The sequence below is a fragment of the Megalobrama amblycephala genome, linkage group LG1 (assembly GCF_018812025.1).
Source record: "Megalobrama amblycephala isolate DHTTF-2021 linkage group LG1, ASM1881202v1, whole genome shotgun sequence".
NCBI lineage: Eukaryota > Metazoa > Chordata > Actinopteri > Cypriniformes > Xenocyprididae > Megalobrama > Megalobrama amblycephala.
The window spans coordinates 75,546,907-75,565,417 of NC_063044.1; the positions used below are offsets into that span (position 1 = coordinate 75,546,907).

An 18,511-nucleotide genomic window follows, 5' to 3' on the forward strand; every position below is an offset into this window, starting at 1 on the left:
GTGTTGTGACGTATTTCCAAGTGAAACGGGATATTGAATAGAGGGCAGAGTTTTATTTTAGCGCTCCTCCTCTCCATCTCTCACTTATATGGTCAATTTTGATTTCATGTGTACTTTAACCAAATGCATCCTAGTATATGAGATAAATCAGATGGTTAGGTCTACACAAAATAAACACAATATTACAACTTACATTTACACAAAACAAAAGGCTTCAAAAGTTTTATGCTAAATAACACATCTAAGAACTGTCTTAGAACAAACACTAACAACATTCAGCTTAATATTACATCATAATATGTTCATCTTAACATAGTTGGATTTTCTAATAACTCATTGCAATGTAATAAGATCATTAACATGTTAGTTCTGTACTGAAACTGATAATGATCATAAAAAAGCAATAGTTAGCCTAATGTTTACATTAGATTTGATTTAAAATGTCTTACGTGGTTTATTAAAGGCTCATTGTAAAGTATTCAACAGTATCTGTTCCAGTATAATTTAGAATAAAGTAACTAACACATCTGATCTGCCAAAGATGTTAAAAGCATATAAATAAAATGGCAGCAGCAACACTTGAGATCGATTCACATCAATTCCCCTCACAGATCTCAAACTTTGACATTCAGTAACAGTTATTATGACTATAAAACATGAAACAATCACACAAACGAACACAAAATCGCTCAGATCTGAATGAATTCATCATATTTTCCTCACAGATCTCAAACTTTGACATTCAGTAACAGTTATTATCACTATAAAACATGAAACAATCACACAAACGAACACAAAATCGCTCAGGTCTGAATGAATTCATCATATTTTCCTCACAGATCTCAAACTTTGACATTCAGTAACAGTTATTATCACTATAAAACATGAAACAAACGAACACAAAATCACTCAGGTCTGAATGAATTCATCATATTTTCCTCACAGATCTCAAACTTTGACATTCAGTAACAGTTATTATCACTATAAAACATGAAACAAACGAACACAAAATCACTCAGGTCTGAATGAATTCATCATATTTTCCTCACAGATCTCAAACTTTGACATTCAGTAACAGTTATTATCACTATAAAACATGAAACAATCACACAAACGAACACAAAATCGCTCAGGTCTGAATGAATTCATCATATTTTCCTCACAGATCTCAAACTTTGACATTCAGTAACAGTTATTATCACTATAAAACATGAAACATTCAACAAACGAACACAAAATCGCTCAGGTCTGAATGAATTCATCATATTTTCCTCACAGATCTCAAACTTTGACATTCAGTAACAGTTATTATCACTATAAAACATGAAACATTCACACAAACGAACACAAAATCACTCAGGTCTGAATGAATTCATCATATTTTCCTCACAGATCTCAAACTTTGACATTCAGTAACAGTTATTATCACTATAAAACATGAAACAAACGAACACAAAATCACTCAGGTCTGAATGAATTCATCATATTTTCCTCACAGATCTCAAACTTTGACATTCAGTAACAGTTATTATCACTATAAAACATGAAACAATCACACAAACGAACACAAAATCGCTCAGGTCTGAATGAATTCATCATATTTTCCTCACAGATCTCAAACTTTGACATTCAGTAACAGTTATTATCACTATAAAACATGAACACAAACGAACACAAAATCACTCAGGTCTGAATGAATTCATCATATTTTCCTCACAGATCTCAAACTTTGACATTCAGTAACAGTTATTATCACTATAAAACATGAAACAATCACACAAACGAACACAAAATCGCTCAGGTCTGAATGAATTCATCATATTTTCCTCACAGATCTCAAACTTTGACATTCAGTAACAGTTATTATCACTATAAAACATGAAACAATCACACAAACGAACACAAAATCGCTCAGGTCTGAATGAATTCATCATATTTTCCTCACAGATCTCAAACTTTGACATTCAGTAACAGTTATTATCACTATAAAACATGAAACAAACGAACACAAAATCACTCAGGTCTGAATGAATTCATCATATTTTCCTCACAGATCTCAAACTTTGACATTCAGTAACAGTTATTATCACTATAAAACATGAAACAAACAAACGAACACAAAATCACTCAGGTCTGAATGAATTCATCATATTTTCCTCACAGATCTCAAACTTTGACATTCAGTAACAGTTATTATCACTATAAAACATGAAACAATCACACAAACGAACACAAAATCGCTCAGGTCTGAATGAATTCATCATATTTTCCTCACAGATCTCAGAAAGACTTTGACATTCAGTAACAGTTATTATCACTATAAAACATGAAACAATCACACAAACGAACACAAAATCGCTCAGGTCTGAATGAATTCATCATATTTTCCTCACAGATCTCAAACTTTGACATTCAGTAACAGTTATCACTATAAAACATGAAACAATCACACAAACGAACACAAAATCGCTCAGGTCTGAATGAATTCATCATATTTTCCTCACAGATCTCAAACTTTGACATTCAGTAACAGTTATTATCACTATAAAACATGAACACAAACGAACACAAAATCGCTCAGGTTATTATCACTATCTGAATCACACAAACGAATTCTGAATGAATCATATTTTCCTCACAGATCTCAAACTTTGACATTCAGTAACAGTTATTATCACTATAAAACATGAAACAATCACACAAACGAACACAAAATCGCTCAGGTCTGAATGAATTCATCATATTTTCCTCACAGATCTCAAACTTTGACATTCAGTAACAGTTATTATCACTATAAAACATGAAACAATCACACAAACGAACACAAAATCGCTCAGGTCTGAATGAATTCATCATATTTTCCTCACATGCTTCACTAAATGTTTATTTCAGCAGGAAGACGACAGAAAAGACGCACAAGTATCGCTGTGCTCGATGAAAACAACACAGAAATTAGCCTGTCGCTTGATCAAACTGTATAAAGTGTGTTTAATGATCGTGTAAATATGAGAAATACCGTGAACTGCTCGACTCTCCTCAGAAGACTCGACGCTGACTGAAATGACGAGCTGTGACGTCATCGGCCTGAGACGCGCCAGTGTTTACAAACAAACATTGGTCACATATATCTGTCCATTGATTATTATTAGCTTTTTTGCCCTTAAAGCATTTTTATTCACAGTAAATATTATTTAATAACAATATTTACTAACATCAGTTTCATCAGGTTTCCTCTACCTGTTCTCTCATTTTGTATTTATTATATTCCACACTGCCCTGTGCAAATAACCTTTTGCTGTAGGTTTGACAAATACACCCTTTAAAGTCTTCTTTTAAAATAAATAAATATTTTTTCTTAATCTTTTTCCATTTTTCCCCTACCAGACAACATGTATCTGTATTACAGGCATGTGGTTTTACTCTGCAGTTTTAATAAAACAAAATGTAAATGTAAACATACATATTCCTTCACATTGTACTTTACAATTCATTTATACATCCATATTTCTAGTAATATACAATATAACAGCTTTATATAACACATTGTATAAACTCATCTGAATAGTTTTTGTCGTCCTTTTGAGCTTAAATAATGTCTCTATATCTCTTAAATCTCTCCCCATATTCCAGGTTGTTTTGCCAGGTTTCTCTAGTTCTGTGTCTATATTATTGAAGCATGTTGTTTTATGAGTTTTCAGAGCACCTACTCTTCTGGGTGAAGGACTAACCTATAAATCCTGCTCAGAAGACTGATACACTCCCATTTTTTCAAAGAAAAACTCAGAAGCCCTTAAAGAACAATCTGGTTTTTGCACACTTTATTGCAACCCTAACCCTAACAATTTGTTCTATGTTGTTTGCATATTCTAATCTAAATACTTGTATTGCCTAATATTTTCCTAGGACTTTCATTATTATTAATTCTTTCATTCTTATTGTAATTCCATCTTCCATTGTTAGATAAATAAAGATCACTTTCAAGATGCATCTGTTTGCTTGGCAGCCATATTTGTAATGCTTCTGTGTATCCGTTTCAAACATTTAAGACAAAGTTATTTGAATTGGGGATTCTGAAATCTCAAAAACTGCTCACCGAACTCTTAATTACACTATTACATAATATTATGTACCAAATCAGCAACTAATTTTGGCATTAACTGTCCCTTAAATTTTGTTTCTTATACTTAAGTAGAGTTAAAAAGGCTTATTTTTTAGGCTAGACCAGCCAATGCACATGTGCAGTCCAAGCTCATGTTATTCTTAAAACATAATTGAGTTATCTAATTAGTTAAACTTTATATGTTCTCAAACATATGTTCTCTACATCTCTAAAAAACATTCTATGGCTTACTATACTTAATAAGGTTAAGTCCTGATGTCCTTTATTTTCAGTCATATCTACATCTTGGGCTGCTTGACAAAACCCAAACCTTTCCTCATAATGTATTTGCTCCATATTGTTTACTTCTTTCTTAATTGTCTGAATTGCTACTTAAATGCTTATAAAGGCTAAATCCTGCTTTCTTTATAGTAATAATTGTTAGTTGTAACTACAATTATTTTACACAGGCAGGATTTTCATTATCTTTGCATTATATCTGGCTCATTGCCCATCTCTCTTTCATTTTGTTTCACTGTGTCCATTTTATGCCAACAGAAAGTTTGACCCTTCTGTTTCTCTGGTCATAAATCTTCACACAGAAACCTCAACATACTCACAGACTGGAATCTGTGTTCCAACAACAGTCATTAGATTAACTATTGCTTTAAAATCTGTCAACTAGAGCGAGAGAGCAAGAGCGTTATATGAACATCAGACGCGCGTTTGGGTTTACGGAAGTCGTCGGCAGCGCTGCACAGGTCACTGGACCTCACGAAATCAACAATGTCACCATAGAAGTGTGTTTTTGGTTGTGAGGGAAAGATAACCTTGCTTCCCAAAGAACACAGCGTTATGTAAAGCTGACAGTTTTGTGCTCACACATTTAATTGATGCGCTCTCGACATGTGTTATTAAAATAACCATAGAAACCTATAGTTGCAACCAATTTTTTATTGGTTAAAATGAATGGAGAATATCTCGTGTTTTTCCGAGGCTGCTCGAGCCCTCAGGATCGGCGCTTTGTGAATGTGTGTAGATGTGTGTTAGTTACAGGATCAGAGAATGACAGTGTTCCTCCGTCATAGTCCAGATACACTCTCACACGATCAAGATCCTGATTAACACGAAAACCATAACCAGACCGTCTGTATCTAATACTCCACATATCATGAGTGCCCAAGAAATCATCTCCCTTCCTCTGGTTTGATGCTGTAGTTACTCCAAGAATCCACCATGAACTCCATTTAACCTCTATATCCCAGCAGTGTTTTCCTGAGTTATACCCCTCTGAACCCAGAACACAGAAATCCAGGTCAAATCTCTCTGGATTATCAGGAACAGGTTGATCAATCCTGCTGTATCCCATTCTGGTCAGATCATCAGACAGGACGAGACGTTTATTCGCCGTGTTTGGATCCAGAATCACAGGCGCTGATGAGACACAATCAACAGATGCTTTTATTCTGATGTTCATATAATGATCAAGAGTGAACCCAACACAGATTATTATGAATAGCTTGTTTGCAATCACATGATTCTGATGACGTGTGACATTCAGATGGAGGGCAGGAAGTGAAAAGCAGAATGGATGAGATGGAGGAAAGTGCTTAATGTACTGGTTTAGAAGCTATTACAAGAGAGGTATAAACAGAAAATCACAACATATGTTTGACGTGATCCTTATGTTATAAAGAGGAGCGATTTTTCTACTGAATTGTAATATTTTTGTCTATCGTTGTGACGGTAGCAACTTCTCCAGTGCCTGGTTGAGTTAAGCACCTCAAGTCTTTAAGGTGCCATCGAACGTTTTTTTACAAGATGTAATATAAGCCTAAGGTGTCCCCTGAATGTGTCTGTGAAGTTTCAACTCAAAATACCCAATATTTTTTAATACATTTTTTTAACTACCTATTTTGCGGCATAATTAGAAATGCACAGATTCAGGGTTGCGGCCCCTTTAAATCTGGCGCTCCCCCGCCCACGAGCTCGCGCTTGCCTTGAACAGCATAAACAAAGTTCACACAGCTAATATAACCCTCAAAATGGATCTTTACAAAGTGTTCGTCATGCATACTGCATGCATGCATCGGATTATGTGAGTAAAGTATTTATTTGGATGTTTAAATTTGATTCTGAATGAGTTTGATAGTAGCTAGGCTGCAGCTAACGGGCTAAAGCTAACATTACACACTGTTAGAGAGATTTATAAAGAATGAAGTTGTGTTTATGAATTATACAGACTGCAAGTGTTTAAAAATGAAAATAGCGACGGCTCTCTTGTCTCCGTGAATACAGTAAGAAACGATGGTAACTTTAACCACATTTAACAGTAAATTAGCAACATGCTAACGAAACATTTAGAAAGACAGTTTACAAATATCACTAAAAATATCATGTTATCATGGATCATGTCAGTTATTATTGCTCCATCTGCCATTTTTCGCTGTTGTTCTTGCTTGCTTACCTAGTCTGATGATTCAGCTGTGCACAGATCCAGACGTTAATACTGGCTGCCCTTGTGTAATGCATTGAACATGGGCTGGCATATGCAAATATTGGGGGCGTACATATTAATGATCCAGACTGTTACGTGTTGAGATTCGCCTGTTCTTCCGAGGTCTTTTAAATAAATGAGATTTATATAAGAAGGAGGAAACAATGGAGTTTGAGACTCACTGTATGTCATTTCCATGTACTGAACTCTTGTTATTTAACTATGCCAAGATAAATTCAATTTTTAATTCTAGGGCACCTTTAAGTATGCAACTTTAAGGCGTCATTTCCCTTTACCTACAGGAATGTCTAAATAAATATGTGAATGTCTGTATTATATGTCTATATACTATATAGAGTCTTTAAAATAATCCCTTAAACAGTTCTCTAAGGTTGTAAAATGATATTGTTGCCATGGACACGTTATTTGTTAATACAGATAGGGAATGCTATGTTTGTAATTTCATCAATGTTTATGTGAATAAAAGCATAAATTAAAATTTTTAGCACATAAAGTGGCGGATTAAAAGACTTTGATTGAACCTGCTCGCTCTGTGTGTAACATTTAAGGTGAAGTTTTACAGAACATGTTATACTAAGGAAAATTACACTTAAGGTGCTTTATGCAAATGGGCACGGGCATCATTCTACTCCAGAAAACAAATGAAAGCATACAATAACTTTTTTGTTAGTGGGTGCATGAGTAAGTTGTATTAACTTTTGACAAAGTGGCCACAGTACACACAAGCATTATCTGACTCAGCTCCTCCTGACCACAGACTTAGGATTACAAGCCACTTTTTCTTGTGTTGTTCAGTCAATTTCTTGCATTTTTCCCCCTGATAAACAACAACTTTTGGTACACGATAAAAGCTCAATTAGAGCAAAACACAGGCATTTCATAGTGTTTCCTAATGTAGAAAATCACTTCCTGCCCTCCATCCGTATTTCGTGCCACCCCGTGATGTCATGTGCAAACAACCTTTTATGACACTCATCCTGTTGATCAAACACATCAGACATTTTCCTCTGATCACTGTCAGTGCTGTTATTAGTTTCACACTCATTTTATCATCAACTACACACATCTATCTATCTATCTATCTATCATGAAGAACCTTTAACTCTCCACCCATCCATCATTTCCAGCTCAGATCTTCTGCTGTCAGACTCACTGTATTGGACGATGTTCTGCATCTTCATCCAGACTCTGAACAGCAGGTTCCACAAGTAACGTGGCACATGAATCAAAGCTCCAGAAGCCATCTGTGGATCCGGCTGTGAGCTCTGGACTCTGGAAGAACATTCAGGAGTCAGAACTGCAGTGGCTTTGGATCAGAACCAGAGAGACCAGAGACAGGAGCAGATCACTCACCTTTCCATAGAGACTGGAAACTCCTGCAGAACAAACACACCATTTATCATCAAGAACTCAATCAATGAACCAATGATCAACCAATGATCTGAAATCAGACCTTCAGAAAGCAGACGTCACTGGCTTTCATCATCTCCTCCATGTCTTTGATTGTGTGTGAAAGAGCTGAGATGTGTCTGTTCATCTCCTCCAGCTTCTCCTTCATCATCTGCTTCTTCTGCTCCTCTTCCTCCCTCAGAGCAGTGATTGTAGCTTCTTCTTCATCTCTGAGAAACTGATGAAGCTTCTCAAACTGCTGTTTAATCTGACGCTCTGTGTGCTCAGCTTGAGACTGAAATCAGATCACATTCACTTCAATCATCTCAATCAACACACATCAACACTTCACATCAATAATATCAGAGATAAACTCAGATACCGACATATAACGGATCCAGAAGCAGATTGATGCTCGTTATTTACAGAAATAATACACTGGAATCCATTATGTTAAATATATCAGATCATAGCTGTATATAGTGATCCTAGAGCTAGAGCTTAGAGCTAAACCATGACAAACCAGGGCCCAGATCAGGACGCAGACAAACTGGCTAAACCGACCGTCTGCTAGCCGCCTCACGTCACAGAACTCAGATAATTCACAGCACATAGAAACTCTTTCACCTAGATATTATCACATAGAGACTGTGTCTGTACCTCGAACTAGTAAATACAAAAAACTTCCGAAACCTTTTAAGGGTAAAAATTTAATTGATGTTCAAAAAATGAAAATCACAGATAAATCAGATAAACAAATGATAAAGCTTGGGTTACTGAATATTAGATCTATTTCTTCAAAAGCACTTATTGTAAATGAAATTATCACAGACAATAAACTAGACTTGCTGTGTTTGACAGAAACCTGGCTAAAACCAGACGATTACATTACTTTAAATGAATCTAGTCCTCAAGGTTATGATTATCGACACAATCCTCGACAGAAAGGCAAAGGGGGAGGTGTTGCTGTAATTTATAGTAATATATTCAGAATCATTCAAAAGAATTTCAAATATAATTCCTTTGAAGTGATGGTGCTTTATGTAACATTATGTAAGTTGACATTTGTGCTGGCTACTGTATACAGGCCACCAAGGCACCATACTGACTTTATCAAAGAATTTGCTGATTTTCTATCAGAGTTAGTACTGGCTGCGGATAAAGTCCTTGTTGTTGGTGATTTTAATATCCATGTAGATAATAATAAAGACGCATTTGGATTGGCATTTGCAGACATTTTAAACTCTATTGGAGTTAGACAACACGTGTCAGGACCCACTCATTGTCGTAATCATACCTTAGATCTAATACTGTCGCATGGAATTGATATTGATGCTGTTGAAATCCTACCGCAGAGCGATGATATATCAGATCATTATTTAGTCTCGTGTATAATACAATTAGCCAAGGCTACAAAACCACCACCCAGCCATAAATATTGTAGAACCATCACGTCTACCACTAAAGATTGCTTTATAAATAATCTCCCCGAGCAGTTTCATCGCCTTAGTATACCTGACAACTTAGAAGAACTCGATGCTGCAACAGAAACTATTGGCTCTCTCTTTTCCAGCACATTAGATGCAGTCGCTCCTTTACGTCTAAAGAAGATTAAGGAAACTAATCCAACGCCGTGGTATGATGAGCACACTCGGGCTCTAAAACGAGCTGTTAGAAAAGCTGAACGTAGTTGGAAGAAAACAAAACTAGAAGTTTTTCGCCTTTCATGGAAAGAAAAAATGATTGAGTACAGAACGGCTATAAGAAATGCTAGATCTACTTATTTTTCAAATCTCTTAATAGAAAACAAACATAATCCTAGGTATTTATTTGACACAGTGGCTAAATTAACTAGAAACAGAGATTCAACTGCTGACGTTTCCATAGAGCACAGCAGTAATGACTTTATGAACTTCTTTACTTGCAAGATTGATAATATTAGAGAGAAAATTAAAAACATGCAACCGTCTACAGTTTCGCTTCAGACAGTGCACTGTAGTGTCCCTGAGGTAAAACTAGAATCATTCGCCGCTATAGGAGAGGAAGAATTATCTAAACTTATCAAATCATCAAAATCAACGACATGTATGTTAGACCCAATGCCGACTAAACTACTGAAAGAAATGCTTCCAGAGGTCGTAGGTCCACTTCTTGATATAATTAATTCATCGTTAACACTAGGATACGTGCCAAAAACTTTTAAGCAGGCTATTATTAAACCTCTTATTAAAAAACCTCAACTAGATCCGAGAGATTTAGTAAATTACAGGCCAATCTCGAATCTACCTTTTCTGTCAAAGATACTAGAAAAGGCAGTTTCATCACAACTGTGTTCCTTTTTAGAAAGAAATGGAATCTGTGAGGATTTCCAGTCAGGATTTAGACCGTACCATAGTACTGAGACTGCTCTTGTTAGAGTTACAAACGATCTACTCTTATCATCCGATCGTGGCTGTATTTCTCTATTAGTGTTATTAGATCTCAGTGCTGCTTTTGACACTATCGATCACAACATTCTTTTAAAAAGACTTGAAAACTATATTGGCATTAGTGGAATTGCTTTGGCATGGTTCAAATCGTACTTATCTGACCGTTATCAGTCTGTAATAATTAATGAAGAGATGTCGTATCGATCACAGGTTCAGTATGGAGTACCACAAGGCTCAGTACTAGGACCGTTGCTTTTCACTCTGTACATGCTGCCCTTAGGAGAGATAATTAGGAAGCATGGTGTTAGTTTTCACTGCTACGCTGACGATACTCAGCTCTATATTTCCTCGCGCCCTGACGAAACCTACAAATTCACAAAACTAACAGAATGCATAGCTGACATTAAAAACTGGATGACAAGAAATTTCTTATTATTAAATTCAGAAAAAACTGATATCCTAATCTTTGGACCAAAAACTTCCTCACGAAAAAACCTTGAATACTCTCTAACACTTGACGGGTGCTCCATTAAATCTTCGTCCTCAGTTAGGAACTTGGGTGTGCTCTTCGATACCAATCTTTCATTTGAAAGTCATGTTTCTAGTATCTGTAAAACCGCCTTCTTCCATCTAAAAAATATATCTAAATTACGACATATGCTCTCAATGACAAATGCGGAACAGTTGATTCATGCATTCATGACCTCAAGACTAGATTACTGTAACGCTCTACTGGGTGGTTGTTCTGCTCGGCTTTTAAACAGACTACAGTTGGTCCAAAATGCGGCAGCTAGAGTTCTTACTAGAACCAGAAAGTATGACCATATTAGCCCAGTTCTGTCAACATTACATTGGCTCCCTATTAAACATCGTATAGATTTTAAAATCTTGCTACTTACTTATAAAGCACTAAATGGTTTAGCTCCCCAGTACCTAAGTGAGCTCTTAATGCATTATAGTCCTTCACGTTTATTGCGATCTCAGAATTCAGGCCAGTTGATAATACCCAGAATATCAAAATCAACTGAAGGCGGCAGATCCTTTTCCTATTTAGCACCTAAACTCTGGAACAATCTTCCTAGCATTGTTCGGGAAGCAGACACACTCTGTCAGTTTAAATCTAGACTAAAAACACATCTCTTTGCTCTTGCATACACATAACACATTATCAATACATTAACATTTTTCAAATCCGTTAAAGGATTGTTACGCTGCAATAATTAGGTCGGCCGGAACCGAGAACATTTCCTATAACACTAGATATACCTGTACATCAGAATAAGAATGGCATCTACGCTAATATCTGTCTCTCTGCTTATCCCGAGGTTTTCCGGGTGCTGGATCCAGGCCGTATCCAGATCAGATGGAGAACCTGTGTCTGGACCTGACTACAACGCAGCCCAGGAGACAATGGGCCTACAGATCCAGTTCTGGCTGCATAGATTTTTAAATCCCCGTATCCGCTTACAAATATATATATATAATCTATTTTTAATCTCTATAATAAAAATGTATAATTCAGATTTTGATCTCCATATCCATTTACATATATTATATATATCTTCCAAGGGGTTTTTTCCCTCCTAGGACTTTTTTCCCACGCTGGGTTTTCTCCTAGGGGGTTTTTTCCACCCCTGGGAGTCAGCCGACATTGGCTTAATGTAGCACCATCTTGTATATGTTACATATTACCACGCTTGTTTGTACAGCTTATTTTTAACCACTTCCCTTTTTTTCTGTGCGTCTAATATGTAAAGCTGCTTTGAAACAATTACCAATTGTAAAAGCGCTATATAAATAAATTTGACTTGACTTGACTTGATCCTACAGCTGTAATGAAAATGACTGATTCTGTTTCCTCACCTTGATGTGTTGAACTGTTTTCTCAAACTCTCCTTTCATTTCTTCATTGTGTTGAAGTTTCTTCTGTAAGGACTTCAGTGCTGTATTGAGCTCCTCCTACAATTGACCAAAACACAGAAATCAGCAGATAACAGTGAAGAGAAGAAAAGACAGTGATATGATCATATATTGATGCGGAAACATATGCCCCATCCTGATTTCTTCTGTTTTTGTTAACATCTCAAACTAAACTGATTCAGAAATCAAGTGAAGTTCATACACGTAATTTAGCCCATCTAATCTTCCAATCAACAGCCTGAGTATATAAGCAGCCGCTTACCTCTCTTCAGTCTCAGCTGTTCCAGCATCCGGTAGTGCCGTACTGAACAATGTCCGACACCACGGAAATTCCACCATCTCCCTTCAGACGACAAACAGTCACATCTCGCGTAAGATCGGATCTCACAGATCCAAACACAGATGCTCTTTCTGAGCGTTCATACAGACCATGCTCCGGATGACCACTCTCTCCTACACCCTCAAGATCGCCCGTTTAACTGCACATCATCAGTCTTCTTCACAGACTTCATCTCTTCATTCTACACCAATTCTACCAATTTCAAATGGTTTGCCAACAGCCAACGTCAAGTCCTCTCCAGCTCTGGAATTAATTTCTCCCGCAGATCATCAAAAGCTAAACTCTACGATCTTCTTTCATTCAACAGTTCCAGCATGCCAAAAAAACACTTCAACATCATAAAAGCAAGACTCAGAAGTTTCTCTTTCGACCTGGTGTCCTGAACATAAACATTTACAGCACACTAATCTACAGGCCGCCGCGGCACGCACGCACTTCCTCATCTGCCGTTTTTCTGCACGGTCAACAACAGCGGCCGCAAAAACAGTCCCGCTGCTTTTCCAGCTCTTCCCACATGCAGTTCCACTCTTCAGGCAAGAACTATCCAAACTTACTCCTGTGTCTCGTACTGTACTTCCTTCTATGGATTATGAAGTGAAGCCTCTTGAATCTTGAAGCTTTAAAAAATAAATAAATAAATTTACAGCAGCCATAAACCAGCCAGTGCAGCCAAAGAATATAGATGTACAGCTCAGTCATTCCATTAAGCAAATAAAAGCCTGGCAATGTTAAACGTGTAGTTTTCTGATAATGTAGTTCTTTTTTATCTTTTTCATGATAACCCATGCGCCAGGATGCCTTCACAGTTGGTTATTTTTCTCTCACCCCCAAACTAACCTAATCAGAAAGCAGATCCTAGCGTGAGGCTGCCTCCGCTAGTGGTCCCTCACCCTCCCTCTATCCTTCTACTACAATTTGCCTCATTCCTCTCCTCCCTTCTGTTCCCCAATTTCTTCTAACATTCTTCATTCACAGATCCTAGCGTGAGGTTGCCTCCGCAAATGATCTCAACACTCCTTTCGCCCACCAACCAACTCCTTTCTCTCACTTCAGCCATCTTGGACACCAGTCAGTAATGGAGCCCTCCTCCCAGCATCCATCTTTTTCCAACACCAAACACTTCTTCAGGTCTGAGTCGCTTGCCAGCTCATTCTCTCGCAACAGCAGTCACTCTTCCAGCTCCTCCCAATGCAGTTACCATGGAACAACCTCCATTCTCAACCCATAACCATTCCCTAATTCCAGGTGCAGACATTGATCTTCCTCTTTTGGAGCAGTCATTTTTATATCTACCTCAAGCTTTGCAGCTAAGTTTGCTGCCTCTCTCTTCTCCAATCATTATTTCCCAGTTAGTTAGTGAAATGGACACAATCCAGACAAAAATTTCCAACCAGTTATTTCTTTCAGGCCTGACAGAACATTTCAGCCGCAGTCTGGAAAGTATATCTGACTCCAGCTTGATCTGCAATAACTTATAATCCGCAACAGCTGGACACGATATAGTGGAAGGCCTCATCAAAAAGAACTAGATTCCGGATTTATGATCTGCCCCTTTTGATTTTCCACCTTTGTAATTATTCAGCATAAGCCCAATTGGAGTAACCAAATTAGATGAATTCTCCACCACCACAACATAGACCAAGCAATCATTCTCAAAAACCTGTATCACATAGTAGCAGCCTATCTATGGGATTCTGAAATGTTAAATACCCCTTAGAATTTCCGCCTGTTACCAGTTCATCATCATAGATGAACATATCCCAGGTCACCAAAATAAAATCACAGATGCTTTATCTCATTTTTCAAATTTAGAACATTGGCTCTGGAAGCAGACTCCATAACAACTCCAATTCCTCCTGATTCAGAACTCACATTCATCTGGCCCATTCCCTCAAGACATCTTCATACCACATCCACAAGTACCATACTGCAAGCCGTTTCTCCCATAATGCCCCAAACCTACCGAACAGCTTGGAGTTCTATCAAAAAACTTCCACAGAGCTTACAACATGGTTTTTCCCAGAGTTTTCCCTCCTCTCAATATCCTCCTTCATCTCTTACCTCCATTATACCAATTCAATTCAGCCAGGAACAATCAAAGTCTACCTCAGTGGCATCCATTGCTCTCCAAGTTCATCCATGGCCAACAGTGCCCCGACTTTTCAAGTCCCCAGATATCTCTCCTCATCAAAGGTTTACAAAACCAATCCCCCTCAGCCAAACACCAGACAACTTTTAACCATCCATTTTTCTTCTCATCTTTCTGCATAGATGCAGCCATCACAGCAGCCCAGAGCCCAAATTAAAATGACCTGTCAATGGTGGTCGCACGCCTTTAAAACAACATATGTTCGGATCTACATCACAAACACTAGCATCTTTCTGAGTCTCCCTACTATTTTTGCATCTCCCTGCTTACAAGCCCCACAGGGCTCGTATTCATCTGGATGCAGTGAGAGCTCTCCCTTTTCGGATGTGTGTTAGCTACCACTCCTGGAGTGGGCTTTCCCATTCAAATTGCTGTGTAGGCTCCCCCGTCCAGATACTGTGCAGGCTCTCCTGTTCGACTTGCAGAGTGAGCCTCCCATTTATTTATCAGGGGCTCTCTCCTTCGAAATGCAGCGGGAGCTCTCCCGGTCGAATCGCAGTGTGAGCTTCCGTTCAGGCACCGTGGGGGCTCTCCCTTTCTGAATCGCAATGTGATTCTTCATGTTTTTAACCATGGAGGCTCTCCCTTTCAGATCGCTGTGTGGGCCCTCCTATCTGAACAAGCGGACTGGAGATACCAAGGATCGTATGTCCCATAAGGATCGCAGCGGGCCCTCATGTCCTTATGTGATGACAAACCACCTTGGAAGGACGGTAGCTTTGCATTTTATCTATATACCGTAGGCTCCCTTTTTCTGCGGCAGGCAGGTTCGCTCTGGATATCAGTGGCCCGTTTCCCTTTAGGGACGAGGACCTCCTTCCCTGTCTGTTGGCATCCAGGGGCCCCATGTACTTCTGAATTCATGTACTTTTGAATTCATGTTGCGGACGTTGCGGTGGGGCGTACTCCAACCATGTACTCAAACCTCCAGTCCCAAAAATTACTCCAGCAGGAGTAATTTTAGAAGTCACTGCGCAGCAGTGCAGTGGCGAGATGCATCCTAGTCAAACTTCTACAAGCCTCATGCTGTTCACACAGCAGCAATGAACACAAGCTCCTGATGGAGTTCTTTAAATAATACTGCCGCAGCAGAAGCCTGCTCATAGCTCCACATGGTGGACATAGTAGGGCGAATTGTTCCAGCCCAGCTCCCGCAGGAACCTCTTACATCTCTTTCACAGCAGTGTTCATTCATGAATCCAGGCCGATTAAACACAGCTTCCCCATGTTCCGGCGTAAGAAACACTAGTGCCACTCGACACCTCTCACCTCTATTCTTCATTCCGCTTCAATCTTTCACTCCTTTTGGGGGGTAACAAGCATTAAGCATCTGGGTATCCCATATACTTTAAATCATTAAGCATTTTCAACCATGCTAAATCCAACTTGCTGTCCCAAATTTATTCTGCACTTTTTGATTTTTGGGGGGTATATCAGAGCTCGAGTTGAAGCTGCTTCATCGAGCACCTCCTCAGTGGACAGCAAGCCAAATTAGCTAGCCTAATAAGATTAAATGGGCAAACTAACTCGTTAAAATCTACTATAAAACAAAGGCAGTCTGAGTGAACACAAAGTACAGTTTGTAAATGACAATGTTATTTATTGAAGTAAAGTTATCCAATACCAACTGGATCTGCATGAAAATGTATTTGCCTAATGCATATAACTTTCCATAACAAGTAACTTAAGTAACACAATTAGTTACTTTCATAGGAAGCAGGGACATCGCTAGAGGGACAGAAGGTGGTGATGTTTCTAGGGGCCTCCCTCCAAATTATCTCTTTACATGTGAAACAAGAGTCATTTGTCTTACCTTATACGATGAAACCACTTCACTGATGGGTCTGAATTTATGATTGTCGTGTTGTTTTGAATCTCTGCACACTAAACACACAGGCTGTTTGTCCTCCAGACAGAAGAGTTTGAGTTTCTCACTGTGTAAACTGCAGATCTCCTCAGATCCTGATGAACGCCTCTCATTTCTCTCCTTCAGGAATGACTCACACAAGTTTTTTAATGCCAGATTACATGGAGGTTCATCTCTTGAGGATCTTCTCCTGCAGACAGGACACTCCTGAGTTTTCTTGGTTCTCCAGAACTGTTGAAGACACTCTTTACAGACAGTGTGACTACATGATAGAAGAACAGGAGTTTAGAAACAAATGTCTCAAAAATCCTTCTGTAAAGTTTTCTCTTCATTCTCCACTGATCGCTGATTCTTTATTGATTTTGTCGAGAAAGTCAGTAAGACAGAAAAAAGAAATAATGAGTCAGTCTCTTCCTGACTTTTCCTAAACAAAGTGTATTCAAAATGAACTTGCATTGAAATGTTCAATTATTACAGTGTAAACCCTTGGATAAAACACAAAAGAACAATAAAAATTCACATATATTAATAATACAAGACCTCAAAACCCTCATTTTATTTATTACTCTTTATTTGTCTCAGAGTTTCTTAGAGTCTGTCATGATCAAATCTTTGTCAGAATGATTTCTTCTAGGGGTGACCCTGAATAGTCAACGATTCAAAGCTTCGATAGGAGGAGCCTGATTCGACTACCAATCTCACAGTCGAATCTTCGCAGAGGTGTTATGAAACGAGATATGGGGATGCTCAATATCTGATTTCACATAGATGTACCAGTTCTCTCCCAATAGGTTAATATACAGCCTATTATGATAATGCTATAAATAAAACATGTGAAAAGAAAGAATCTGTTAATAAATATTTTTAATGTGCGTGAATAAATCCAACCACCCCGTGACAGAGTTAAGTTTCACTTCCATGATCTGTGACCGACAGAGGAGCATCTTGGCGGCAGGGATTAAATCTCAAACAATGTCTGGGATAAGAAAATCTAAAGTGTAGAATTGGATGCACTAAAAGATGATCCAAAAAAGTGCGGCGAACTTCTGCCGGCCAATGTTAACGAGCTGACTAATGTTAGCTGACTAGCGCACTGCGCACTATTTGATAAGACTCAAATGAACTCAGGCAGATCGCGTGAAAGACTGGATTTTTTTTTCAATCACGCAGGGGAAAAGTGATTTCAAAACATTTCAGCTGGTTCTGATTTGATTTTTGGATGCTGTGAATGTTTAGCTAAAAAGACTGCCACTCCAGTTTAGCATTTATAAACAATATTGTCTCTGCAGTTAAAAGGACAAAGTTGACAATTCTGGCTATACTTTTGTTATTTTAATAATTTAAATTTATTTATTGATCACTCTGGGTTATCTGATTTAACTATTTGTGGCTCGTGTTTTGATGTTCCCTTGCACTTTAGGCATTTTGCACTTGTGACTTGATTATTGTAGTAGATGTCCCAAAAAGGGACCGATAAAAGGCGCGCATGCACACACTAAGCAGTTCAGTAAAAAGCCAGTCTAATGCATCAGCTGTCATGGATTTATTACTACATGGTGTCAGAAGATTTGATATAGTAATAAAGGGACACTGGGCGAACACGTCTGATATTCTTTTTACGGATTTATTTACAGATTACAAAGAACTTTGCATTGTTTACATCATGTCTGAGAACGAAGCGCCAACTCACACACACGGAGAGTTTTCATGTCAGTGCTCCGGACAAATTCGATTGTGCTAATGGCAAAGATTGGCCGAGATGGATCAGACGTTTCCGAAGATATCGTATTGCATCGGGAT

General features: G+C 38.1%; 1 protein-coding gene across 1 annotated transcript; it reads right to left on the bottom strand.

Moving 5' to 3' along the window:
* Nucleotides 1–2,821: 2,821 nt before the first annotated feature.
* LOC125247646 (E3 ubiquitin-protein ligase TRIM35-like) lies at nt 2,822–15,935 on the bottom strand. Its single transcript, XM_048159060.1, has 5 exons — nt 12,299–15,935; nt 8,071–8,301; nt 7,971–7,993; nt 7,771–7,889; nt 2,822–5,533 (listed from the first exon to the last, which is right to left on the bottom strand). The coding sequence occupies exons 1-5, from the start codon at nt 12,335–12,337 to the stop codon at nt 5,109–5,111; spliced, it is 837 nt and encodes a 278-aa protein (XP_048015017.1). The 5' UTR covers nt 12,338–15,935; the 3' UTR covers nt 2,822–5,108.
* Between the last annotated feature and the right edge of the window lie 2,576 nt (nt 15,936–18,511).